General features: G+C 43.4%; 3 protein-coding genes across 5 annotated transcripts; all 3 read left to right on the top strand.

Moving 5' to 3' along the window:
* The first annotated feature begins 974 nt into the window (after positions 1–974).
* On the top strand, positions 975–8,369 carry LOC148399579 (uncharacterized). Of its 2 annotated transcripts, none has more exons than XM_088374416.1 (6): positions 975–1,263; positions 2,783–2,830; positions 3,110–3,142; positions 3,298–3,445; positions 3,556–3,717; positions 3,898–8,369. In XM_088374416.1, the coding sequence occupies exons 1-6, from the start codon at positions 1,213–1,215 to the stop codon at positions 4,860–4,862; spliced, it is 1,407 nt and encodes a 468-aa protein (XP_088230542.1). In that variant the 5' UTR covers positions 975–1,212; the 3' UTR covers positions 4,863–8,369. The 2 variants fall into 2 exon arrangements, with proteins under 2 accessions (XP_088230542.1, XP_088230543.1); XM_088374417.1 differs by having other exon boundaries at positions 975–1,769.
* A 592-nt stretch (positions 8,370–8,961) lies between these two features.
* Positions 8,962–16,121, top strand: pdcd4a (programmed cell death 4a). Its single transcript, XM_088374387.1, has 11 exons — positions 8,962–9,252; positions 11,709–12,008; positions 12,209–12,306; positions 12,938–13,051; positions 13,138–13,359; positions 13,602–13,699; positions 13,818–13,932; positions 14,591–14,698; positions 15,100–15,210; positions 15,279–15,418; positions 15,604–16,121. Exons 1-11 carry the CDS (start codon positions 9,207–9,209, stop codon positions 15,653–15,655), a joined length of 1,404 nt encoding a protein of 467 aa, XP_088230513.1. The 5' UTR covers positions 8,962–9,206; the 3' UTR covers positions 15,656–16,121.
* Positions 16,122–16,585: 464 nt separating this feature from the next.
* On the top strand, positions 16,586–20,523 carry mogs (mannosyl-oligosaccharide glucosidase). Of its 2 annotated transcripts, none has more exons than XM_088374507.1 (5): positions 16,586–16,686; positions 17,399–17,759; positions 17,850–18,073; positions 18,158–18,351; positions 18,567–20,523. In XM_088374507.1, exons 2-5 carry the CDS (start codon positions 17,414–17,416, stop codon positions 20,335–20,337), a joined length of 2,535 nt encoding a protein of 844 aa, XP_088230633.1. In that variant the 5' UTR covers positions 16,586–16,686; positions 17,399–17,413; the 3' UTR covers positions 20,338–20,523. The 2 variants fall into 2 exon arrangements, with proteins under 2 accessions (XP_088230633.1, XP_088230634.1); XM_088374508.1 differs by lacking the exon at positions 16,586–16,686 and adding an exon at positions 17,267–17,329.
* Positions 20,524–27,247: the final 6,724 nt, after the last annotated feature.

The raw sequence follows: 27,247 nt of genomic DNA, 5'->3' as shown, positions 1-27,247 counted from the left end.
TGTTTTGAATGAGCTCATTCACAAACGGCGGCTACATTTAGGGCTTGAATGACACACACACACACACAATATGTTTGATTGAAAAAAAACAAAATAAAATGAAAAAATAAAATGAAAAAAATTAGATGGAAAGATTAAAGGAAATTGGGAGAAAATGTCTTTGCTTTAATTAAAGCCTTACTAATTATTGCAGCTCCCTCTCGCTAATATTTGGAGTAAATACAGACCAAATTTAAGAATGAAAACATTGACAAGAATATACTGTGCTTAAAGTGAAAGTGATATTTAATTGTTTCAGTAAACGATTAAATATAATTACTATATTCGGTAGGAGAAATCGATGCTAACAAAAAGACACCCAACCAAATTTAAGAAACGACTTGAAAAATCACAATGACCACAGAGTGCCTGCACAGGTATTATTGGAGAAATAACGTGTCTTGGTTTTTAATGAACACTTATGCCTAGTGCGCTACTGTATATTGATAGACTGATGGTGCTTGAAGGGCTAATTGTTTTTATTTGGTCTAAAAAGTATGGATCTACCACTTTTGCACAAGTTGTGGTCATTTTTCACAACATTAACACATGTTTCAGTGGCGTTGATAACGGATGGATGGATGGATGGATGGATGGATGGATGGATAGATAGATAGATAGATAGATAGATAGATAGATAGATAGAGTGAGTGATTTATGGTTTTGAACTGCTGCTGGTAGCTCAGGCCAATCAAGTCGATCGCAGGGTGGGTGCATTTGCACTGTGGAGGGGTTGCGGGAGGCATGACGTCACCCGCAACATCCGCGACCCTCGCACCAAAACAAAGAGGAAAAGAAAGACGAAAAAAACCAACAAAGGGAGACTAAAATACATTTGCATCGGCACATGCAACGTCACTCGACGACAACGTCGTCTTGCAAGCCTCTTAAATCGGGGTCACACATCCTGAGGGGTGGGGTAATATGGGGATGGGTCTATTTCAATACGCGCGGTGTGTGGAGAGACACTGAGAGAGGAGGTCCGGGAGGGGCATCATTCCGTCTATCTATCTGTCTGTCTGTCCGTGTGAATGGCGGATGGGGAAGCCGCCGTGCTCGCGGAGAGGGGGCTGGCCGCTGTGATGGCGTTCTAAACCCGAAGGAGGAGCTCACATCTCTTTCCTGCGTTTTGTGCACGTCGCCTCTCCGATCGGACGTCCGCTTCTTCTGAACATGGATCCCGAGAAGACTTTGACGTTCTGTCTCGGGCTCAAGGCTGAGGCGGTACACACACACACACGCACGCACACACACACCCGCGTGAGCGCGCGCACACACACTGCTGTCAAAACGCAAGGCATGGATTGCTGCAGAGCAACATGCTTCCATGTTGATAAACACTGCAGCAGCAGCAGCCTCTACTAGCCTGCACTCGTGTCTACCTCCGATCTTTTTAATTGATTCCCCAATTCTGAATTTTAATAATAAATGGCGTGTCTCCAACTCGTCTTGCAAATAAAGACTTTAGCAGATGCACAACAAATATTTGATTCGAGAGTATGAAGAAAAAATGGATGCCTTGTTCTTCTAAAATGCTTGTATACAGTACAATGTTTACAGCTTTTTTTTTTTTTTTTGCCCCCAGTGATGCTTTATGCATGACAAACAGTTGTAGAAGTGACTAAATTGCTGATTCAGAATTCTGAGAGCTCCACAATGTGAATGACCTTCCATTTTTGCGTGCTGATTAAAGCTTCTCGCCACGCATCAAGTTGCACTTTGTTGCACAGGTATTTGGACGATGACATTTCAAATAATACTCCTAATCGTCTTTACCTCCGCATACCACCACGATGAATTTGAAGTGAAACAATGCACATGTGATATAAGTATAAAAGTAAAGTTTTAGCCAAAATATGGCATTTCCCAACTACAGTACTTTTAGTTTCAGGGTCCTATTTGGACAAAGTGACATAATTATCATTCTAATACTTTTAGGTCAATGATTAGCTGAATGCTTTTGTACTCACAGCAGACACAAGAGAAGGCAGCAAGAGAAAACAAGTAACGAGTGAACCTGCCCTAATTTGCATATGGAAAAATATATGTTGTTTAAAACCACCGTTATAGTCAGACAGCAAAAAAGTTCTGGATTTGGATATCAGTGTACAGTGTTGCTATGACGTTTGGGGCTTGTCGAATTTTGGCTCGTCATCAATTTGTGCATACGCGGTCGAGTTCTTTGTGTGCGTTGAATTGCGGTAGAGGGCAATACTTTGTTCCCCCGTACAAACAACATATCCATCAGGCAGTTAACAAAAGAGTTCCAAACACAGCCACGGTCTTTCTGCATTGTTGCCTCTCACTTTCACTCGCAATTTGTCACTTTCCTCACTGTGGGCCTCCATGACATTTACACAAGAATGACTGATATACTTATTTGGGAATTTTTGCACACGCTGACAAGACATTTGAATGAAAAATGTGACTTCCGATGTTTGAAATGTGCCGTATGATTGAGTTTGTATTTATTACTCGTGATATTTTACTGGGAGTGCCTCAGGGATCTGTTTTAAGACCCTTGCGCTTTGCAATAGTGATGGATAAGCTGATAGAATGGAACCTTGATGCTCCTTGACCTATTGAGAAATGTTTGTTTAGATGAAAAAAAATATACATGCAGTTTGAAACTGGTGGAGGAAATTATTATGTGAGTGTAGAGTCTCTGCTAGAATGAAGTCGTGGAAGTTCACAATGAGGTGGTTCCTGTAACGGTTGCATGTATCTCTTTGTCTTTCACTAGATGACAATGTCCCTGAGATACTTGGATGGGACCACCGAGGCTTCCACGGTGAGCAGCTCGACCTTCGCTATTCATTTCAGAGCGCTATGAAAATCAGGCCTCTGAGCATAACCACAGTGGTCGCCATGGCGACTCAATTATTTGCCGTTACGGCTCGTGTGGTTACCATGCGCGAGGCAGATATCGCTGCGGCTCACTCCGGGCTTTCCTTCACTGATGTAATCATTGTGAAATAATGCCACATATCGGCTCCTGATGGAAATTTTTTTTTTATTACATATCACATCTGACGGACTTCAACCATTTTTTTTTTTTTTTTTTTTACAGGTGGCTGTTCCCAATAAGGAATCGGCCAACAAGGTGTCAATAGTTGTTTGTCTACTTGTGTTAAAAATTTTCTGTATTCAAACTTATATCTTCATAATCATTGACCATCTATCAAAGGACAACATAAATACAAGAGCAATATATCCTGGCATTGCAAAGGTCACATGGGGTTTTGTTTTGTCCACCAGGTGGTGAAGCAACATGACGGTTCTGGTAGCCAGCCCGTAGTCAGTCCCAAGTACTGTCCTGGTATAAACAACAATCCGGGTTACCTGTGTGAGACAGGACACTGCTGCGGAGAGACGGGCTGCTGTACCTATTATTACGAACTCTGGTGTGAGTCACCTAACCGCCTTTGTCAGTCGCCATTAAACGAGATAGAAAATATTTGAGGGCATCTTAAGGTTGGGTGGGGCTTAAAAATGGGGCTTCACTCTTCCTTGCAGGGTTCTGGCTGCTGTGGACCGTGTTGATCCTCTTTAGCTGTTTCTGTGCTTATCGCCACCGCCGCGCCAAGCTGAGAATCCAGCAGCAACAGAGACAGCGGGAAATCAATCTTATTGCCTATAACGGAACCTACAACTACCCGTCCTCCATGCTGGATCTGAGTAGGTTTCTTAAGGGACACACATTTCATCGGTTTGTAGTGTTTAAAGAGAAAATGTGCTTATCCTACTTGTTTGACGGTATTGTGCAGTCTAACTTTTGTGCCACTCAATTTTAAAACTAAATTGTATACCACTATTCAAAATGAAAATGGACGCTGAAGGTATGCGTTCTTCTTTTAGGTTTTCTGGCCACCTTCAAGTTACCCTCTTACGATGAGGTGGCAGCGGACCCCACCACGCCCCCTCCGCCTTACAGCTCCGTGTTCGCCCTGCAGGGCGGCGCCACGCTAGGGTCCGGCTCCTCTTACCCTCATCACCACCTCCACAGTCACCCCTGCCCCCCTTACCTGGGGCCGGGCCCCAGCGGCCTCACCTCGTCCCAGAGCTCTGACAACTACACCAGCTGCTCCTGCGAGTCCTGCTCCCTCACCTCGCCCTGCAGCACCTCCTTCTCCGTCCAGGTGACGGATGAGACGTACGACAGCAGCCGCGTGTCTACGCCCAGCGAGACGGGTGGCGACGGCGCCTTCTTGCCCGGGGTGGGGGGCGGCCGCTTATCCTCGGCCTCGTCTTCGCCACCTTCGGCGCAGGTTCCAGCGGATGTTATATCGCCGATCGCTCGGAATGTCGTTCCCAGTCGTTCCTATCATGGCAAAGAGGGGATCCCATGTCCGGCTGCCCCGCTCTCACTTCCCCTGCGCCCCCTTAATAGCTACCGCCCCTCGGCCCACCCTCGCCTTCCGCTTTCACCCCTCATTCTGCTCCCTTCCCTTTCCTCCGGGCAAGTCCAGCATCTCATCTACTCCGACCCCTTGCGCACCACGCTCAACGACAGAGCGGAAGACGGCTTACCTCGCTCCACCACGTCACCTTCTCAACGGGCCGTCCCCGCCCCAATGCGCCCCGACGACGAGGAGGATGACGAGGAGGACGACGAGGAAGATCACTTCCGCCACCGACGCCTGACGGGTGATTCCGGCATCGAGGTGTGTCGCTGCCAAGTGAAGCGCAGAGACCGAGAAGAGGAAGCGGGCCTCAAGGAGAAGGAGCGGCACGACAGCGTGGATTGCTCCCTCCGAGCTAAGGAGGGGGTCCTCTCTCCCCTGCTGGACGCCGTTGTCGTCGTGGAGTCCTCGGCTGTCTGACGAGCAAAGAAGGAAGTGTTGTTATGTTAGCGTCATCCTCGTAGAGCAAGACTAGTAGGTGAAAAGTCACTGAAGTTAAAGTCTTGGAGGTGAGTGGGATGAGTTTTATCTCCTCTTCACCTCGGAGAGCAGGTGTTAGTTGAGCCGTGATGATTGTACAAAAGTACAAAAAGCACAAAGGAAAGGTCATGTGGATAGACGTCGATGGGTTTACATGAATTTACTTAATTTCCCTTTTTGAGTCACCCCCCACTCCATAGTCAAAGTGGGAAAGTCCGTCTTTTACTGCACAATAAACCTGTGCTAGGCCACATGACGTCACCAAGGTGAGAGGTCTCGTTTTAATACTAGTGATAGTTAGGATTATGCAAATAACAACAACAAAAATTATTCCCACAAAACATTGTAGTGACACACACACTAAAATTCAGCATGTATGGCTGGAAATATGCAAAAGTGCATTTACGGTCATTTTTTTTTCTTTTGCTCTTAATTTTGAGTAAACGTAACCTTTAAAGGTAATGAAATCCCCTCCAGCCTTTTTATACCAGCAAATGAAGTGATCAAGTTTGATCAAACAATCAATTTTGGTGGAGGTCGCACACTGTTTGCTGCAATGTGATGGCCGCCACTCTTGCCATACAAATCAGTTTGATGATGCGATTGATCCATTTCGTATATATATCAAATCTAATCATGAATTGATACTCTCCCCAATGTAAAGTGAATTCAACGAGTTGTTTTCTTATTTTTTCTGTACATGAAGATGTCCACTCACCAGCTTCATATTATATTCCTGGTGTGCAAATGTTTATATAGCAACACAATTTTATAATTGGATACCATAATATACAGCTCTCTTGTGTCTTTCAAGGCTGCTAATGTTTAAAGGCAACATGTTAACCCAACTCACTCATACACTGATGATGAATGTATAAAAAGGACTGCTCGAATGCTTCTGGACATTTTTACAGTGGGGGGGTGGACCCCCCACAGTGATTTGTATGCAGCCAGTCAATACGAGCTCTGATGTGTTTTGTTTTTCGCTGTCTACAAATATTTCTGGTTAGTTTTAAGGCTTAGTCACACTGTACTTCAAAGTCATTAGTTGGACTGTACAGTAGGCGCCCATGTAGAGTGCCCGCCTCAGTGGGTGGGTGACGAGGAGCCCTTGACTGAAGTACCACCTGAGATTGAAGCAGGTTACTTTGTCCTGGTGACGTCTCCATTGTATGGAAATAACACACACGCGTACATAAACTGTATTTAAGCATTAAACTAATGCGCGTGTGCTACTGTCGTTACCATGGGGGACACGGTTCATCGATAAGAGACTACTTTTGATTTTAAAGTGGCCGTTTTGATCATTTTCTGTGTGAAAGTGATGCTTACTATTAGCCTAAACACTAAGACAAACGTGACTGTTAGGTTTGTGATTGCTTGATTTTTTTAAAGGCCATTATGACACACTGCATGTCTCACAGGGAAAGAGTTCTTACATTTAGATTTTTCCTTTATACCCCATCACTATGAATTTGACAATAATTAGTACCAAGATATAATTAAGCACTATGGCATATAATGACATCATAAAAAAGTTGTTTCATGCCACTTCCACTTGTTATTCAACATTAAATTGCACATATATTTGAACCAACCAAACTGCGATGCTAGCAGAGCTCCTGCCAGATTAATGTAACAACATCTCTGCTATTGACATTTTAAATTCTGTTCATGAAAGTGATAAATTAGTGAAAATGCTGAGTGGTTAGAAGCCTGTTAGCCCAAAAAGCCCATGTTCAGCCCTTGTCGCAGGCATATATTCTTTATCCTTGACAAAAAAAAAACTTTTATTACACAGCAAATTTTAGCTGGTGTTTTTATGACAATATTACACAATACTGACTCCCAGTGGACAAGACAGGAAATGGAGGTATTCAAAAAGTGGGTCGGTGAGGTCATCAAATGGTAAATCTCTAAGAGTTAACACCAAAACTATGACGGTGGTGTATAAATGCAAAGTTATATAAAAAAAATTTAACCTACCTGTAACCAAGATGTATCGTACATTTCTGTACTCCTTTAAATCATGTTATTGATTAGCACTAGCTGATGTGTGATTTAAAACAGCCTGTGGTGCCTGGTAGCTCTTTAGGCATAATATATTTTCTCGCTGCTACATGAGCGCGTGTGTGTGCGTGCGTGCGTGTTTTTGTACGTTGTGTGTCGTACACAAAGTCAGTTTTAGCTGTGCTTTTAAGCGGTCACTTTCTAAATAGATGCCGCACACGCGAGAATCGCAAAAGTAGTATTTAGCAATAGTGTTCACACTGTTTTTCCCGACTCTGGTGGAGACTAGTTGATGGGAAACAAACTGTTGTGAAAAAAAAAAAAAAAGACTTTTACCTCTTTCGTACTGAGCCGCGAGCTGTGCTGGGCCGAGGCCCTCGATTGTACATACGCAGTATACGTATATACTGTAAGCATTTGAATTGCCTTTGTCTTAAAGGCTTCTCCCAAGTGCAAACAAGAAAGGTGGCTTTATTTAGGCTCTGTTTGTGGCCTCCATGTGTTACCAACATTTGTGTCAGTTGTACGAGGAAAAATCTTAAAATAAATGATATAATGAATAATGAAAAAAAAAAAAATAATGGTAACACATGAGGACCACCGAGCGTTGATTTCACGTTAAAGCCGAGTTGTTGAGCGTTGATTCACTGTATATAGAGAACAGTTTGATTTTTGCCTTCTGTGCAACTGTTTAAGATCAAACATGGCCAAATTTTGCCCTCAATTTAGGTCACGGGCCACTTTAAGACTGTTAAAGACTCCTAAGGACTGTTCGTTGTCTCAAGAGAGCATTTCCTCTATATTTTTTACTCGAGTGAAGCAGGGAATTGATAAGGCAACTTGCCAGGAATACAAAAACACAAGATTAACCAAGACTGTTGATTCTTTGTGAAACAACATTTATTCGTGTGTTTAGAAGCAAGCAGGATTTATAGAAGTACATGTGACTATGTGAACTAGTTCCGATGAATATTACTACAAGTTGTGGTGTTCTTTTTAAGCTATCTACTATCTGTGCTGCTCTCTTGTGTTGTAACTTAGCATGTGTGAGAGACTTAAACTGTTGTTGTGCAACTGAAAAAACAAAACACACGCTTTTCATGAGGCCAAAGTTGATTGTCATTTTACTATCATGATATTTGTCAATATGAACATCCGGGCGTGTTTATTATGTCTGGCAATGATTCAAAATCTTTGTGTATAATAGCATAGACACCTGTGGTGCATACTCAGATGTGAAATGAGATTCTCTTAACATTTTCATATATTTGTATATTTATTGGGTGCTGTTGGTCCTATGATATAATCATCTCCTGATGTTATTTTTTCTTCACTGCTGCTTCTGGAATTCTATCATGTTGGATACAGACATCTATAGTACTTTAAATCAAGGATGATGTGGATTTGGTGATGAAATAAAGTGGACTGAGTTAGCAACTGTTTGTGTTCTCGTCCTTAAAAGTTGGCTTTCCAGATGATTGTTTGGAAAGGAAATGCTTTTAAGAAAACAAGACACTATATATTTTAATCTCCATTTTGTATTTCACAAAAAAATCATGAATTTGTTTTTTGCAATTATTCCATGAGGTAAACGTATTAAAAATGTATAACTGACAGGTTTCAGGGAAAATGGCTACATTTCTTAGTTGATCAAAATGCGCTTTGGATCGTGTGTAAGAACAGAACATGCCATAAGTGGGCCGCGGTCCGAAATTTGACTACATTCCAGTCTCCATCAACGTGGTTTACACTGCGACCTGCTGGCGAGAAGTGGAACTACAACAACCCGTCACGATGGCGCTTTACTTCATCTTACACGTGTTAGAGACCACGAAATTGCCACTCTATTATTGAGTTTGGATATTTTTCGAATTCTAAGTCTGTTATCATGCAATACTAAGGGGCGGTGTAGTTTATATTACTTAAAGCAAAACAAGCTATAAAAGTGATATGTTGTGCCTTCTTTTTGAGTTTTTTTACCCCCTGCTTGTGATTGGTCAGGACGGCCCAGCCCCCACCCTCGGCGCGTCCACGTGACCGTACTCGCTGCTCTCCAAGTTAAAAACAGACTTTGTTTATCTTACTGCTCAAATGTGCTCGGCCTCAAGGGTCCACCTGCTCGTCTTTTCGTGTCTTTCTCGCCACTGCTAACCTCTGAGCTAATTCCCCGTCCCCGATTTATTTATTTTTGTCCCCTTGTGGAACTAAAGAAGGAAGATACACTCCAGAACTCGCGTTGGTGGGGGACTGACTGTTATCCAGCCAAGTCTCGTCATGGCGACCGAAGTGGACGCTCGGTCTTCGGCTCAGCAGGCAGACGGTGAGTCAGTGCTTGTGTTGGGGTTCGACCTCCACTACCCCGGGGCCTGCTGGCATGCACTGGCCGCCCCCCATTGTCTATGCATGGGACGGGCTGCATGGCTAGCATGCACCATGTGCTCCAGAGACCCCCCCCCCCCAAACTACCACCACCGCAACAACGATCACCGCAATAGGATGACGCAATATTGCACCTTTCACGTTCCAGCCCATATTCCAAATTACTCCCTTTGTGCACATTAAGCAATTTTCCCTCATATTTATAAATCCTCATGTCGTGATTGGATGATCTCGTAGTGCTCACTTCCGCCTCGACAAACATGCCTGCCCACGCTTGCGCGACAGTGTTCCAAAATCAAAAACAACTCCATGGTTGTCTTCTCTGTAGTGTATTTATTTATTTACATTCGAGGGCACGTAACGTTATCCAAAGACCCGACCGAGCTTCGGCGTGTGCACATGACGTCAGACGCGTAGCGTTAGTATCCAAAGGGAGGTCTTATATAATCTCCGTCTTATACTGTGTTGAAATGTTACGTAAAGCGCAGGAATGTATTATTAGCTGCATAACCAACAGGTTAAGCAGACAAGGATTAAACATTCTCGGGCACAGCGCCAACCCCCCCCCCCCCAATTCTTTGTCTAACGGGGGAGCATGACCTATACATAAGGGAGTCTGAGATATAATATCAAATGAAAATGCTGAAAAGGTTTAAATCGTGCTACGCAGACTTCCGTTGAGTCTAAAGCACGTCCCTCCATGTTCTTATTAATACACTGACCTATGTTGACCTCTGCCCACATGGCTTCTTTTTTTTTTTTTTTTTCATAATGCATGTCAAGTGAAGCTTATGCATGTACAAGATCCGCATTAGATCCATTTGTGAGGAAAGAGTGAGAGAAACAATTAAACTGGGCCACGTAGCGCGTTCACTGAAGGTGTCAAGTTTGCATTCCAGTTGTAAAATTAGCTCACTAAACTGCGCAAGTTCAAACTATAGGGGAAAAGTCACGTTTAGGGCAGCTCCTCGTAAATTTGGGACGTACAGTCGGGTGTACTGGTAGCATGTTATTTGAAAAGGGGAGGTGTGTTTACATCCTGCTCGCTTCTCCAGCGCCGCTCCTGTGAATGCTGCAAAAAAGCAAACACGTCAGCAGTGTTCTATCTCACTTTCTGCCATCCCTTTAGTGCTTATTATTTTATTGATACATGGCAAGATACAATCGGCTCGTTCCCCTTTTACAATCACCATCACAATATTAAAGTAAAAAAAACATAATAATGGCCTTATTTTCAACATTATAGCAATTTACTTAATACCAAAATATTTCTATTTATGCATCCTTAGAAAATTGGAAGAACAATTTCAATCGCAACAGTTTGTTTTTAGTACTGTGTGACTAAATCAAATGTTCTCAATAGTTTGTTTTCGGTACTGTGTGACCAAATCAAATGTTCTTGGCCTATCTGGCCCACGTGCTGTAGGTTCCCTATTCCCCATTATAGGCCATTTATGTTTACGGGTGACAACAAAGTTTTCAACAGCTGCAGAAGTTGCCTGACACTTGTTGCGCAACTCCCATCTAGGCAAACCTTTTTGTTTTTTCCTCCCTCGCAGCTCTCCACTCTACCCGGATTGGTTGGCCACGTGTTTTGGCATAAGGCAGTTGGTCGAGTCCTAATTTACAGCCAGTGGCAGGCCGCGTGACCTACATATGGGGAGGGAAGGAACAAGCAAAGTGGAATGTTTTTCTTTATACTCTTTCAAGGCATCGGGCGTGGCTGCAAAGAGTTAAACGTCGGTTCTGCAATGTTTCTTTATTTTTCCATTTATTTCTTGAACTACAATTCTGCAAAATGTGCATCTGGCTTTCTATGAAAATTCATTTTGGAAGAGTTGAGACTTTTTATGCGGTCTGGATGTCTTCCCGTCTTCCAGTAATCATACTGCATATGGAGTGAGAGCTCACACTATCATTTGGATCCCTGCATAAGTATTCATTACCCCACCCTAGGGACCGCCTGAGGGAGTCATGTGACCCACGACCATGCCATATGTAGTCAGTTCGGCCGCCGCGAGCCGACCGTGCAAGGACGGGAGCGACGTTAGAGAAAAACAGGCGTCAGCATTTCTTTACCATGTGTTCTCCCTTTGCTCCTTCCTCCCCCTCCCACGCCTGCAGGAACACACCAGCCTTGCCTGTTGTTGCAACTCGTTCTTCAAAATCCACAAATGTTTAATGGCCACATTAAGACGGTGTGTTAAAGTCCCTGAAAGTGTTGTTTTATTATGCAATACTTTTTTTTAAATCTTGCACTCGACAAATTCTCTCTCCATAAGCGACCATTACTATCAGTGTCATCTGCACGGTTTAACTGAAATGTGGTGGTTGAACGCCTCCCAGCCATCATGCAGACGACCTCATTAACATTGCCACTGTCCCACCCCCTCACAGGGACGTTTCCTCGCGACGACCAGCCAGAAGAGGCAGAGCGTCCCTACGCCGACGATGACGACGAGCTGAACGAGGTGGAGATGAACGGCAACTGGACACCTCAGGAGAAGGCCCTGCACGAGGCCAGGCTTAAGGCCAAGGCCAAGCGACGACTCCGCAAGTCATCCCGCAACTCCACCAGCGATTCTATCTCCGAGTCGGGGGACACCGCCGGCGTGGACCCCAACAGTCCCAAAAGCAAAGTCGTCCCCAGCGACCGCAAATCCAGAACGGGCAAAGGCAGAGGCCTGCCGAAAAAAGGTACTTTTTGGACCATACTATAAAGTTTTTTGACTTGATATTTTGGTTGCAGTTAGCTAAAACAAACGCAAACAAGTCTGACATTTTTGCCCCCCAAAATTCCCTGTTTATGCCTCAACATGTGGTGCCATACATTGTATATAAAAAGTCTACACACCCTAGTTTTAAACAGCATAATTTTTATTTGTTTGCTTTTGCAGGTGGAGCAGGGGGTAAAGGTGTGTGGGGTGCCGCTGGGATGGTTTATGAGGATGAAGAACCTGATTTGCAGGATCCCAACTACGACGAATCTGCTCAGGTTAGCATGAACGAACATGTTTTGTTTATTATAATAATGTTCATCAGCGCTGCAAGACAGAATGGCATTATCAAACATCAGTAAAAAGTGACATCGACGTATCCAAGCACCTTCTTGTCATCCAGATGGCTGTGTCACTTGTCAATCAACGGAAGCTTTCAATCTTTAACCTCCTTATCAAGCAAAAGGCTCAGCGTGCCAGTGAATGAAAATAGAGTGGGAACGGAGCTTCTGCAACCAAGTTAAAAAAAAAAAAACGTTGATAACAGTATAATTTCGGCCTTGACGTTGGAACACAGTGGAACCGGAACAGTGTCAGTGGGGAACTAGAACACAGCGGTACTGACAAATAAATGGCTCGTGTGCTGAGCAAGGGACGGAATTGCCTGACACACAAGGCCACATTGTCCTTGGGAAGATTCCAAGTAGTAAAGATAAACGTCCGGGTTAAATGTGGAAAAGGTCAGATGGTTCGGGACGTACTGTAGGATGGAAACATGGTTCTAACCCTAACAGGATTAATCAATGAATTCATATTTTATATGGGAAATACAGATTAATTGAACGATTCATTTAAAATATTTGTTTTGCATAGTTGCACTGGGTCTAATGTACTACTTTATCATTTAAGGGAGACACGGTTTATGTAAAAGTTCTTCCAGAGGTTGACAAGAGGGACTTGGGGAAAATGGTCAACCCAATTGTCCAAGAATACTTTGAACATGGCGACACAAAGGAGGTCCAGGTGAGTGAAAACACGATTTGAACATGATTAGACCCGACTCTACATGGAACTTGCACTTGCTAACACGGCGATGCATGTGCATTAAGATGCTGCTGAAGGAACTCAACTTGGGCTCCCACAAGTACGAGTTCTCCTCGGTGGCCGTCTCGCTGTCCCTGGAAGGTAAAGCCAGCCACCGAGAGCTCACCTCGCGCCTACTGTCCGATCTTTCGGTCAAGGTGCTAAGCCAAAACGACATGGCAAAGGCCTTTGACAAGATGCTCCAAGACCTACCCGACCTCATACTGGACACGCCTGATGCTCCGCAGGTACTCAATGCATCTGTGAATTTAGCCTTGTGTTGGTGTGTGTGACAAACGCAAGTACTAGGATTGACCTGTGGGGGCAGTGTGGTGCCACAAGGGCAACGAGATTGCTGCAAAATGCAAAGAAGGAAAAGTAGTCCTAGAAGGAAACATGGGAATGTTCTCACCGTCAACCAGTTTATTTTGCTTCCTGTACATCTGTGTTATTTTAATTTGATATATTTTAATATTTTTTCTCTCGCCAGATGTTGGGCCAGTTTATAGCCAGAGCCATCGCGGATCATGTCCTTCCCATGTCATTCCTGGACTGTTACAAAGGCAAAGTGGACTGTGACCATGCCAGGTGAATATTATATATTTTTTTTATGATTTGATTTGAAAAATTTCTGTTTTCTATATAGGATGGAAAATGTCTTTTTCTGCTGTTTTTATCCACTGACCCTATTTTTGTTTGTGGTCAGAGTGGCTTTGGACCGCGCCGCCGTGCTGCTGTCCCTGAAGAGCGCCATGGTGCGTCTGGACAACGTGTGGGGCGTGGGCGGCGGCCTCAGACCAGTCAAACATCTCATCAAAGAGGTACGATTAGCCCAGTAACCATTTTGTTGCTACAATGTGAAGATCCACTTGCACATTTTCCATCGTAGGTGAAAAAAATTCGACACAAAAAAGGCATTTGCAGGCTGTCGAAACGTGACACTTTAAGTAGGTTAAGTGTTTCTACGTGTACCTTGTGATCGGCTCTTGACCAGCCCAAGGTGTAGCAGGCCATTGTGTGGTTTGACGACCCTCTTGCCACACGTCTGCGTCCAAGGAGACACTCGAGAGTGTGTACGGACCGCCGCGCTTTTTTGTGGACATTCATTCTGCAAGATAAACAAAAGGTGCTCTGGCCTCTGTTTTGTTGCAGCAGAGTGCCTTCTGCGCAGAGATGTGTGTTGTTGCGGGGGCGTACACAAACACAACTGCACACCAGGGCGGTTTTTTTAACCTGACTGCTCGAGCTTTGCATTGTGGAATTTTTGGTGCTCGAATTTCGATGTTGCCGTGTGTAGATGAGATGCTATCTTATGCAAGAGAGTGAAGGTTTTTTTTTTAGTTTTTGTATTTTCTTGCTGTATGTGATTAGAGTGTATTGCTGTTTCAAATAAAAATAAAAAAACACTTGTTATTCACAGTTTAGGTTTTGGGGTATTTTAATTACTTATAGTTTGGAGTGTTTTATGTTTGTTCCCAGATGAACCTTCTGCTGAAGGAGTACCTGACCTCAGGAGATGTGTTGGAGGCCGAGCGCTGCCTTCGAGAACTGGAAGTCCCCCACTTCCACCATGAGCTTGTCTATGAGGTAGCATTTTGACAAATTTTGCTGATTTATAGTGTGGGGGTACCACACATGGCAACCTCCATATTTTAGCTAAAAAAAAAAAGGGAATATTGGATCTAATTAGCATCTCCTTGCATCCAGCCAAGTACAAAACTAATTGGAATAAAATATCCTTTCTTTCAGTTTTACGCCAAGGACTATTTGTTCATTTTGGCAGGGACTACACTTTCATTTGTCAAGTACGGATTCCGTGCTGACCAATCCAAAATAAATAAGAACATTGTGTCGCAGAGAAATAAATTTCCCTACTTCCCAATTTGCCACTGGCTGTTCCTCTATTAATTTATAAAATGTTGAATTGAAATGAGGATAACATGAAATGTTTCACAATGAGAGCCCAAAAGCTTTTGTTGTATTTTCAGGCTATTGTCATGGTGCTCGAATCCAAAGGCGACACGGCCAGCCCCATGATCATCAAGCTGCTGCAGTCCCTCTGGAAAACGGGCCACCTCACCGTGGATCAGATGAACAGGGTCAGTCTCGTCATCTTGGTGTGAAGAACTCTTTGTGGACCCGCTAACATTTACTTTTACCACTGTAGGGCTTCCAGCGGGTCTACGACGAACTCCCCGAAATCAGTCTCGATGTGCCGCACGCCCACACGATCATGGAGACGTTTGTGGACCTCTGCTACCAGGAGTCGGTCATCACCAAGCAGCTAAGAGATGATTGTCCTTCGAGGTTGGTACAATATGGAAAAATTCCGCCTTTACGTTTAGGCTGTGGTGGACCGCCGGTCTACTCAATTACGGTGTAACTGGTGAGAAAACTTTAGATTTAAAGTAAATTTACAGTAAATGCTGTATTCAGGATCCTCTGTTGATGTTTTTCTCTCATTCCACCATGTTTTATTTTCTTTTTAATAGAGGGCGCAAGCGTATGGTCAGCGAAGGTGATGGCGGCAAGATTAAAAATTAAAAATGAGAAATGAAGAGGATCCTCAGGAGGAGATGTGCATTCAAGTTTCATCTGGAGAAGTTGGGAGTTTGAAACTCCTCCACCTGGTGTCTTCTCACACAAACACACACACAGCGGCTTTGGTGGAAGTGAAGGCAGTCTGGTTCATCTTGCTAACGCTGTTGTTTTTGTAAGAATGTCCATTGTTTCTTGGGTTAATCCACCCGTCTTGTTTCAGGTTTTGTATTATTTTTTCCTTTCCAAAAAAATAACTCGCAGGTGCAGTCAAATCATTGTGGACCTTCTATTGAGGTGCCTATTGCTTTGCTTGACAGTTTCCATAAATGGACATTTCTGTTCAGTTGATCTGGAGATGGTTTTGTTCAACATAAACACATCATGGTTTTTCTGTCTGTTTCACATATTGACCAAAGTTTGAATATGTATTAAAAAAGAAAAAAAAAGTTCATTAAAAAAAGGCAGCATATTTGTTTCTGGGTTTTTTTTTTTTTTTACCAGCGATACCCAGTACTCTGAGGGCCACACTAGACCTAGAAACATATACTTCTAAAAATATAGTACAAGTATTGATTTATCTTAAGAATTTGTGGATTTATTTTTTTTAAATAAGTTTTAAATGAAAAATTCCATTATTTTCCTCAAAAGCCAAATATTATTCTTTTGCTCAAAATAAAATTTAACTAAATTATTATAAATGGTCTTTAGTTCTTTTTATTTTCTGTAATAAAATTAAGCAAGCACAAAGACCAATCAGTTATTGCAGCATCAATTACATTGTACAATATAATATGTGAATTATTTGGTTAAACTTTTCATAATTCATTGACCGCTTTATATACATTTTTTTTTTACCCTTAATTTATTCACGGTATTTTATTTCATGTATTTTTGTATTTAGCTAAATATGCCCAAGCGTATACCATTAGGTGACGTCACATTCAAGCGCTCGAGAGAAACGTCATCAAACAGCGACGTGAACGTGGAAGTAGCGAGCCGAGCGAGCACGTAGCCGAGTCTAAAATTGTCGACAGGTGGGTGATCGTACACCCAGTGCACATTATATCAAATTGTCATACACTCAATGAACATTATATCAAATTTCTTTAATACTGGATTTAATGATTTTAACAATGTAAATTTGTGACAACCAACCGTACTATCGTGTTGCCTTCAAGGCAGCTCTATCAGGAGGCGTGGATGCAACTTTGTGATGAGTGGCTCATGTGTCAAGTTATTTTTAATGGCCGCACAGAAAAAACAAATTTGACTCTCGCCTTTATAACATCAAGAAGTTCCATATCAACCAGAACAAAGCAATAGCAACGTGAAGCAGCAATACGTGTAATTATGTGCAGAAAAAATGAAATTTATGGGCTTTTTTTTTTTTTAATGCAGCAGACGATTTGTTAAATTGTAAATGTGCCTTTAATGGCCGTCTACGGCTTGATTGACACCATGATGGTTATTGTTAATATTGTGGTTGACCTTTGTGACAGCTTGCCTTTATTGCTTTGAATACTTTGTGCTGTCTCAGTTATTATTGGCAGTGTTACAACATTGTGTTTATGTTGCTTTCAATACTTCTGTCTGGTCCCAATTCTCGCCAGTCAGTCCCGGAAGACGTGTTCCTCACTTCTGCCGCAATCTTAAAGAAAAAGGCGAAAAAAGGCACATGTAATTTTCACATTAATAATTTTGATCCCATTCAAGTCCTTGAGCTCCACACGTTACTCTCGTCCGCAGGTCTGCAAGATCAGGATGGGCAGGCAGCGTAGGAGGGTGCCGGCCGGAGAGAACTCCTCTCTCCTAAATAATGAGAGGCCCTCTGCGTTAGCTCGCAAGGATAAGAAGAAGAAAGTGGATATTGGCAAAATCTTCATCAACATCTCCATCGGCCTCTGTGTGGTCAGCCTCATCTGGTTCTTCTACGCGTACTACATGCGCTCCAGTCTGGCCAGGCGCGTTGTGACGTTGCACCCGTCGCCTCCTGTCCTGGATGCCAATTCCACCAGCGCCAAGGTCTCTCCAGACAGGTTTTGGGGATCCTACAGGCCTCAGGTCTACTTTGGCATGAAAACAAGGAGTCCTAGGTCAATTGTGACAGGTAGACATACAAATAGAGAATGGTCAATTAACTAATCGGTACAACCAAATTCATGTGATCAACTGGTGTGTATATCTCTGTTGCCATCAGGTATGATGTGGATGATTCAGCCTTCCACCATGGATGTGAAACTGAGGCACACCTGTGAGCAGGATGATCGCTTGAAAAGCTACGGCTGGCTGATGCACGACGGGCTCACCTTCGGCGTCCAGGAGATCCAAGACAACAATGTCGTACTGACCACCGAGTTCGTCAAGCGAGCCGGAGGTCATCACGGTGGAGATTGGACCTGGAGGGTCACCGCTAAGCCACATGTGAGTGACAATGTTTCCATAGCAACCACTATGAACAAACTGCCATCTTTGATTTATTTTTTTTGTTTGGTTTTAACCCATCAGAGTTCTGGCTCAGCAGGCCCAATCCTCTCCCTGATGTTCTACGCTGCAGCAGACACCCAAGGCTCCCTGCAAGCCCACGTGGAGGAGAAAACCCGTCTCGCTTCCATCACAGGTGTCTCGGAAGAGCTGGGCAATTTCAAGATCACGTTCCAGAAACCTGTTGGCCGGAATTTGACCAAATCTAAATATGCCAGGTAAAAAAATGTCAAATGTGTCCATCTCCTCTCATGTCACTGCATGAGGGAGCGTTTCATAACTTTGACCACTAGATGGCAGTATGCAGCAGCTATTCTTTTGTTTGACCAAGCGCTCACACTTACTTAATACAGCCAATATAAATAATATTAAGGGCATAAAAGTAACACTGACCGGTTTGTGAAGGCCTGTATTCGTTTCCTGATTTTTCCAGTTACAACTACCTTCAAGCTCTCACTCCCGGCTTGGAAAAGCTGACTGACATTGTGAAGCACAGTCTGAACCGCAAGTTTGTCCACAACCCTCCGAACGGGCTGAGCAGGCACTACATTGGCCTGGGCCCCTACAGAGCCCCCCATCGCCCCAACCAACAGAACGACCCCGATGCAAGGAAAGAAAGTGACTTTGTCGTGCACCAGGTCACCGTTCAGGTACCCTTTCAAGTTGAAGTGCTCTTTGAATCGGCGAGCTTCCGCAGACGCCCCGACCAGCTGGCGGGACCGATTATGACCCAGGAGCTGGAGAAGAGGAAGGCCGAGTTCAATGCCAAGTTTGAGGAGACGTTTCAGCTCGAGAATAGCGGTTTCGATCAGGCCTACATCAAGTTTGGCAAGGCGGCGCTCAGTAACATGTTGGGTGGAATGGGATACTTCTACGGCCAGTCGGTGGTGCAGTCCGTCTACAACGAATACCCGCTCCTGTATCCCGAGGGCGCGTTATTCACCGCCGTCCCGTCGCGCTCGTTCTTTCCCCGAGGTTTTCTCTGGGATGAGGGCTTTCACCAGCTGCTACTGAGTAAGTGGGACCCACAGTTGACCAGAGAAGTCATCTCCCACTGGATGGACTTGATGAACGTGGAGGGCTGGATCCCGCGCGAGCAGATCCTCGGAGATGAGGCTCGCAGTAAGGTCCCAGCTGAGTTCATCGTTCAGCTGAATGAGAACGCAAACCCGCCCACGCTCTTTTTAGCTATTGCCGAACTCATTAAGCAGTTGTCAATGGATCCACAGAGCAAGGAAGCGCGGCCAACTACACCTTTCCTCAGACGGCTTTACCCCAGACTCAAGACCTGGTTCGAGTGGTACAACACCACTCAGGTGGGGCAGCTGCCTCACACGTACCGCTGGCGAGGGCGCGACAAGGACTCCAATCTGTTCCTCAATCCCAAGACGTTGACCTCCGGTCTGGATGACTACCCGCGGGCCTCGCACCCGTCGGCGGAAGAGCGCCACGTGGATCTGCGCTGTTGGATGGCCATGGTCTCGGGTATCATGGTTCGGATCGCTCGGATTTTAGACGAACCTCGGGCGGACTACGAATTCACCCACCAAGTGCTGTCAGACAACGAACTGCTGTACGAGCACCACTGGTCCGAGCACCTCCTGGCTTTCAGCGACTACGGCAACCACACTCGGGAAGTATCGTTGGAGCAGGAGAAGGTGTACATGCCCCGCGGACAACACCGCCAGCAGGTCCCCGTCACGCGATTTGTTCGCCTGGTTCGCAAGGCTCCCAAACTCCGCTACGTCAACGCTCTGGGTTACGTCAGCTTGTTCCCGTTCTTACTTTTGGTTCTTGAGCCCGACTCCCCCAAATTGAAGACCATCTTCGGAGACATGAAAGATCCCAACAAGCTCTGGACGCCTTACGGCCTGCGCTCTCTGTCCAAATCCGATCCGTTGTACATGAAGCGAAACTCGGAACATGACGCCCCCTACTGGAGAGGACCAATATGGCTTAATATCAACTTTCTGGCAGTGAGGGCCCTCTACTACTATAGCCAAACCCGGGGGCCGTATAAGGAGGAGGCGAATCATCTGTACGTTGAACTCAGGACAAATATTGTCAAAAATATTTATAAACAGTATGCCGAAACGGGTTACATCTGGGAAAACTACGACGACTTCACTGGTGCGGGTCAAGGGAGCCACCCCTTCACTGGGTGGTCATCCCTAACTTTATTAATGATGGCTGAGCAGTACTAATATCATCTCATCAGAGAACTACCAACGCCCCAGACCTGACATTGGGGAGGGGGGGTTTTAATTAATTTAATGAGGAAAGCAATTTTTCATACTTATGTTTTTGACCTGAAGAATCAGTCGAATTTGGCACTGCTCATGTCAATGTTGTTTGACAAAAAATAAATGATTTAACTGTTTTTGACAATACACTTGCATGAATCATGTGTTACTACCTCCATGCAACAACTTGACCCATTTTTTTTTTTTTTCGAGAGAGAAACTCCATCATACTTGGTTGGTTGTAGTTGTGAAAGAAAAAAAACAACACAGGGGAGTATTCAAATGTTTAACTATTTACGATCACCATTCTGATTTCGCACATCTCCCAAAGGAAATCAGAACGGTGTAAATATTTGAAACATTTTAAATTCACCGTGTCTTAAAACTCCTCGCCAGGTACATGGCAACGACTTGCTCCATCGTAGCTCACATTAGCTTCAGCACGCCGTGACCTGAAGCGCAACCACCGGAGCATTTCTCTTTTGTCACTTTGTGCGAAGGCTTCCAGTAGAATGTCAGTATAACAAGTCTTTTTTTTTTTTTTTTTGCTTGGTTTCCATGGAGCATGGTTGTTGTGAGGCCCCGCCGCTCAAGCTGACATCAAAAGACACCAAAATTGACTTCTGTGCACTCTTGGCGACATCATGACTTACAATCACACTGGCAGGGGCAGCTAGTGGCAAGATTCTTATTAATACTTTGACACCACGTATAAAAGCCAGCTAGCCAGAGCGGCCATGCTGGCCATCAACAAGCATGTGACTCCAATCTCATGGTTTCTGCGAATCCGTTGAATTGGTTGAATACGGTTGGAAAGTTGAAGGCTCGGAGCGGTGCAGCAAGGTTTCATACTTATAAATAGTGGCTTCTATCCAGTTGCACGACCTGATTTGCAGTTGCGGCACATTTAGGAGGAGAAGACAAGTTTTTCTACGCATGTGACAATTGTGAAGCGCCCAGAAAGTCTTACTACTTGGAACTCAATCACAATTTTAAGGAAAACATGTCTTTGTATGCATGCCAAGAATTAATATATATATATATATATATATATATATATATAGCTAATTCATTCAACTCTTATTACATTCTTAAATTTAATTATTAATTAATTAAATCTAATTTAATTATCAAATTATTTTGAGGACACCGACATGCACTTGCATCCTTCTAATGAGCGTTTAGTTTTGTTTTTTTTTTTATTAAATTTGAGTCCATTGCTTTCATTAATTCGGATTGCCAGACCTGTCAAATGACTTGTGTCAATGTCCGATGATCGTCAGTGGGCCTCATCTGACCTGTGAGCTTGTGAAGGCAAAACACGGAAGTAAAAGCATTTAACGGTGATGAGCCATCGTCCTGTGCCTTTTGCAGTGTCTCGCAGAGGAAATGGATTGCACGTCCCTTTTATGCGGCTCCAAACTGCATGTATTTCTTTGAGGGTGTAGACAATGTGTGTGACTAAGGCACTCAGTGCTCCATCCCCCTCACCCAAGACCCTTTTTTCCAATGCGATGATGGGATAATAGGCAAACGGCATCAGAGCTAACTAATGTGACTGCATAATAAACAGATGAGTCAGAATGTGCTCATTTGCATATTTCAATGTTAGCATTGTTTATAGGCAATAGCAATGATAATTGATTGCTCTCTACTAATCAACAAGTGTAGTGTACGTTGATGTGTACAGTAGCCTAATGGGTTAATCTCAATGAAAATCAATATATGGTTATGTAATGCAGGAATTGTAAATATGCCGTATTGCTGGAAATTGAATCATCATAATAATACAGTCTTAAAAAATCCATTTGTCCATTGACCAACTATATTACTTTAATTTTAAATTCTTATTACTATTACTAGGGATAACATTCCTTTTCAAATGATTTTATTCATTTTTAAAAATGAATTGGAAGTACCAAATAAATGTAGTAAATATTTGATGGATTATTTAATATTTGATTGAAACAACGTAGTCATTATTGCAATAACTATTATACTTTTGGGGGGTTGTTTATCACTTTAACCACAGTAATGAATACAAATTGTTTGTTTCTATGTATGTTAATTATTCTTGTCAATGTTTTTAATCTTAAAAAGTGGCATTTGGTGTGTATGCATTTACTCCAAATGTTTGCTAGAGGGAGCTGCAATAATTAGTAAGGCATTCATTAAAGGCAAGAAATATTCTCTCATGTTCCTTTAGCCTTTCCATATGATTTTTCTTGTCATTTTATTTTATTTTTTAACTTAAATGGCATCTCTTCCTTAGATTTGAGCCCTTTCAGTTCTGGTTTTACTGTACTGTACTTAAATTGAGCCATGCAGCACTTTGCAAAAGTCTGCTTGTATGCTAGAGGGAGCTAATTAATAAAGCATTCATCAGAAGAGGCTTTTTGAATACAGTACATCCTGGCTATCATTTTACTTTACAATGGAGAGCTACTTAGAATTAAAACAGCGTAAGTGGATAATTATGCTAATGATCAATTTACATTGAAGATCTAGTGACAGGCTGTAATTTTCACGGGGGACTTTTTTTTTTTTATTTCCAGGGATGGGGACACATCTCACGGGCTTTTTAGGAAGCCGCAGCCGATATTCTGGATGAAAACAAACATGAGGCTTCTTGTGCTCGATGCAATTTCTATCCGTGCTTAATAGTTGATGCTGACGGCCATGAGCGCTTTCTGAATCAGACAATTCATATTCTCCTTGGCATCCAAATGAGCAAGCCTTCCTGCCTCCATTTGTTGCATTAGCCACCATCGTGCACGCCGCTCCATGTCTTTATATTCTTTTTTTTTTTTTTTGCTTTCTATGAAATCTTTGCCCCACAGAGGTTTTGCTGTTGAGCAGCAAACTTGCCTGAGCCAACATAGGTCTATGTATGTTATGTAAGCTCCACTATAAATAGGTTCACCCGGGATCTTTTGTCTTTACCTGATTCGCTCTTGGCCCAACAGTTTTTTTTTTTTCATTTTTTTATTTTATTATTTCTGGAGAGAGCTGTGGATGCTAGTGCCACATCGAGCTGCCCGTTTCCATAGTTACTTTTGTTAGCTGCGAGCTCTTAACATTCTTCATCTGTTTCCTCGCGTGTCTGCCGCGTCGGGCTATTTGTTTGGACCTGTTTGCATTGCGCCGTCCCCGCTAATGAATGTGTCGACAGTGGCACGGTTGATGAAGATGAAGGCGTTCTCTAATTATCGGCAGTCATGTTTTCGCATACGAGTCGCTGCATGGGAGAAAGAGCAACAAATAGAAATCAGTGTGGGTGCGGATGAGTCAGAGACCACAACACGGAGACCTATTAACTTATGCCGGTCAACAGCACATGCAATTAGCCATAATAATGATTGCGTGTGGTTATTGATCTTTTTTAGTCCAGGAAGTTTTGTAATATCTGGGGGAAACCCTAGGGGTGTCCTGACTTTTGCTACTAAGGGCTGCTATAGACACAGGCCACTTTAGCAATCTTCAGCCGAGAAAAAAAAAGGTATCTGGCCATATTGATTCAAAGCAGAAATTTTGAGTAGCAAAAAAGAAAAAAAATTGTTTTAGCAATCCACACAGAATTTACCGGACATGCCAGTCCTGGGTTCTTCCTATATAGAATTGCACGGCGGTCAAAATCAAACGCTGTAGCCCACGGGCTGCAGATTTCCCACCCCGTTTTTCTTATGACTCCATCATAAATATCCTTAAAACATCTGCAATTAGCCAAATTAAGATAAGCCGAGAGTTGTGCGTCATGGATGCTCAGCCGCACAGTTAGGTAACAGCAGGTGCAGGCTCTGGATCGGGTCCAACTGCTGCTGCTTTTGCTGCTGCTGGGAAAATGGATCCAGCAAAGAAGAGTGCAAAGTGCAAGCCATGCGTGGAGGAGTCTGGGGGCACGTTTCAAGAAACACCAGGGGCATTCCGCAATCATGATCTGAGCGCTCACTGTGTGCCATCCTCACCCATCATCACCATGTTGTAGAAACCACAGGCAGCTGGGGACCGTTGTGGGCGAGAGGCAAAAGTATTTTTGGAAGCAGCGGGAAACCTGGAGCGGCAGCACAAGCGGTGTTGGGGCCTGGTACCGGGCTTCCCTAACCCACTCCCACTCTGGGAGAAAGCGCAGGATGTGAGAATTGTTTCAGAAGAAGCACCACGCTTCCGTTGCTTTTTACTTTTATTATTTTTATACCCGACATTTGAATGATGATGTCGTATATGTAACAGTGTGCAGCCCGACACACACACAGGAGTTTGTAAATGTGTGTATGAGAGAATCTGGCAGCTGAGGCGAATAGCGTGTATTTATAGAAAGTCGTGTTTCCGGCAGAGGTTTCTGTGGTTTTTAAACTCTCCCAATCCATTTTGTGCGGTGACTTACAGGCCCCATTGTATCCAGGTTTAGATTGAAGATGTTCCCTCAGCTAACGCCTCAGGGGTGAGATTTCTATGTGAGACATGTCACAATGCGGTTCGGAGGAGGCGGTTGGATTTTGCAACACTCGATACGCTCGTGTGTGTTTTGTTTTTAATTTGTAGGATCGCTCCCAAATAATCAGCTTTGCATCCATAAACCTAAAAAGGGTTTCCTCAAAAACACTTAAGGCTGAATGCTAATGTGTTTGTCGGCTGATATGGAGGTCTTTGATTGATCTACGCATCCGAGGCAGGCAATGTTGTTCCTAAAGGGCTTTGGGGAAAATAATTATTTCAAGCGGCACGGGTCAAATTCTTGTGATTTATTTTCATTTTGTGAGGGTTGTCGGAAATGCAGAGTTTAGTGTTCTTTATATAACGATGTCTTGATGTAAACAGCTCTTGCTCTTCTGATTAGGGAAGAATGGTATTAGCAAAGCGCACATACAGCAAAAAAATAGAAGCAGCGAGTTGGTGTGGAACTCAAAATAGATATTATGATTCATTATTATGCCTCGTGTCAGTAGAGTTTGGTCACTGCCCATCGTCGAGTAACACCGTCGGGCGCTTCGACCTTTAATGTTTGTCACTTTGCTGTTAGCTAGAACATTGCTGCTTTCCTCATGTTGCTTTTGAGTCTCCCCACAACAACATCAGCGATTTGTTAGCAATTGTGGAGACAACAACAAAAAAAGATATTCCAAGCCCAGGCAGTATTGTCCATCTAATGTACTTCATCTTGCAGGCAGAGATCCCTAAGGGAAGTCAGGCACCCACCTGCAAGCACAACTCCCACACCCTGTCCAGGAGTGAGCCTTAAAATAACACGGGTCTACATTTACAGTGCACAGAAAAAAAAAAAAAAAAGAACTCAAAGCAAACCCCTCCAAGTTCTGAAAATATTATGAAAGGCTTGCACCAATCATCAACAAAACAATGGTTATGCAATCAGAAAACATCACAAAAACAGTTTGCTGAAGCATATTCGAGATATGTCAGGAAAGTTCCAGGACTGGTCAAAAAATATATTTTGGGTGCAGGGGTTATATTCTGGACCACATCCCCCATTTTATTCCACCACTGCAGGTGTGAGTTTTTTTTTTTTCCCAGCTCATCAGTTTTATTTCAGGAGCCCAAAAGACAATTTACACCTTTGCTTTCTGAGATGTCCCCTTTCGCCAAAGTGCCAAGAGACGCTTTCATTAAATAAGTGTTGCATCCCGGCCAGTTCATTTTTTTTTTCCAAATCCTTGTTAAAACGCAAAAAGGGAGCGTTTGATCCATCAGATGCCAGCAGGTTCATAAACAAAGCTTTATCATGAATGCAGGTATGGCGTCAACTTGTAATGGCAGTAAGTGCTAACGTTACATAAATCCATTACGCCGTCCTTCCGCCGCGGCATTTCCATGCAGTCCAACAAGGTTAGCATCCCTGCAGTTCTGGTCCCGGGCCCTCCCATGATCTGAACTCTTGAGCAATCAGATTTAATAGCCTCTCGCTCCAAGCTAAACATCTTGCAGGCCCCTGGAATTAGAGTGCACGTCTAAGGTGAAAGCCATTTGTTTTCCGGAGAATGTCAACGATGCATCGAAAGAGCTTATTATCATACGCCACCTTCAAAAAGACGACAGTATCGTGGCACTCATATGCTCCGATACCTCATCCACCTCTCGGCGTTAAGGGAAATGACACAATTTGAGTCAATGTCTATTATTGTGTGTATTGTGTTTGATTTCCGTGTGACTCAGGCGATTCATTATTTCGCCCTGTCAATCTGCTTGGGCACAAAGACGTTGCATTGCTGATTAAGTCTTGCTGTTTTTTTTTTCTTCTTCAAATGCAATAGTTTAAGACTTTTGTTCTGATTCAGCAGCAACTGTGTGTCAAGGGTGTCAAACTCATTTTTGTTGCGGGCCACATCGGAGTTATGATTTCCCTCGTGGGGCCATTAAAGACTTAAATAGAAATAAATATTATCACAACACGCAACAGAAAAGTTCAACAATTTTCTAATTTATTTTGAAATTAGGATTATCACAAAAAATAGTGCAATATCTCAGTTTTGGTATTTTAATAAGAAACATTGAATTGACTCATGATTTTGCGGGCCACAAAAAATGATGTGACGGGCCGGATCTGGCCCCCGGGCCTTGAGTTTGACACCTGTGGTATATGGAAATTATTCTCAATGAAATGATTCATAATTTAATATGTTTTTTTTTTATTGTTTTCCAACAAATGTCACTAGGAAAACTGTTGACTTTTGGTTAGGGCTCTTTGTGTGTCTGTTTTTTTTCAAAGATATTAAAAAAAAAAAAAAGTTAAAGCTCACTGTTAGCGGTGAACGTCAGCTATCTGCGCGCGTGCACGTTGCTTACCTGCGTGAATCAAGGAAACTGAGCGAGTGCACGCGACTCACCTGCATGTAATTACGGACCCCAGGAGGAAAAA

This window comes from Syngnathus floridae, chromosome 4 (genome assembly GCF_059516105.1).
Source record: "Syngnathus floridae isolate MCC-2025c chromosome 4, RoL_Sflo_1.0, whole genome shotgun sequence".
Taxonomy (NCBI): Eukaryota; Metazoa; Chordata; class Actinopteri; order Syngnathiformes; family Syngnathidae; genus Syngnathus; species Syngnathus floridae.
The sequence above is the reverse complement of the archived record's forward strand: the minus strand, read 5'-3'. Positions and strand labels throughout refer to the sequence as shown.

Coding starts and splice junctions, on each gene's coding strand:
- mogs (XM_088374507.1), top strand. CDS start 17,414: ATGGGCAGGCAGCGTAGGAGGGTGCCGGCCGGAGAGAACTCCTCTCTC. Junction 17,760..17,849: donor TCCTAGGTCAATTGTGACAG/GTAGACATACAA, acceptor TGTTGCCATCAG/GTATGATGTGGATGATTCAG. Junction 18,074..18,157: donor GGGTCACCGCTAAGCCACAT/GTGAGTGACAAT, acceptor TTAACCCATCAG/AGTTCTGGCTCAGCAGGCCC.
- pdcd4a (XM_088374387.1), top strand. CDS start 9,207: ATGGCGACCGAAGTGGACGCTCGGTCTTCGGCTCAGCAGGCAGACG. Junction 13,052..13,137: donor GCGACACAAAGGAGGTCCAG/GTGAGTGAAAAC, acceptor ATGTGCATTAAG/ATGCTGCTGAAGGAACTCAA. Junction 13,700..13,817: donor GTGGACTGTGACCATGCCAG/GTGAATATTATA, acceptor GTTTGTGGTCAG/AGTGGCTTTGGACCGCGCCG.
- LOC148399579 (XM_088374416.1), top strand. CDS start 1,213: ATGGATCCCGAGAAGACTTTGACGTTCTGTCTCGGGCTCAAGGCTGAG. Junction 2,831..3,109: donor GGACCACCGAGGCTTCCACG/GTGAGCAGCTCG, acceptor TTTTTTTTACAG/GTGGCTGTTCCCAATAAGGA. Junction 3,446..3,555: donor CTATTATTACGAACTCTGGT/GTGAGTCACCTA, acceptor TCTTCCTTGCAG/GGTTCTGGCTGCTGTGGACC.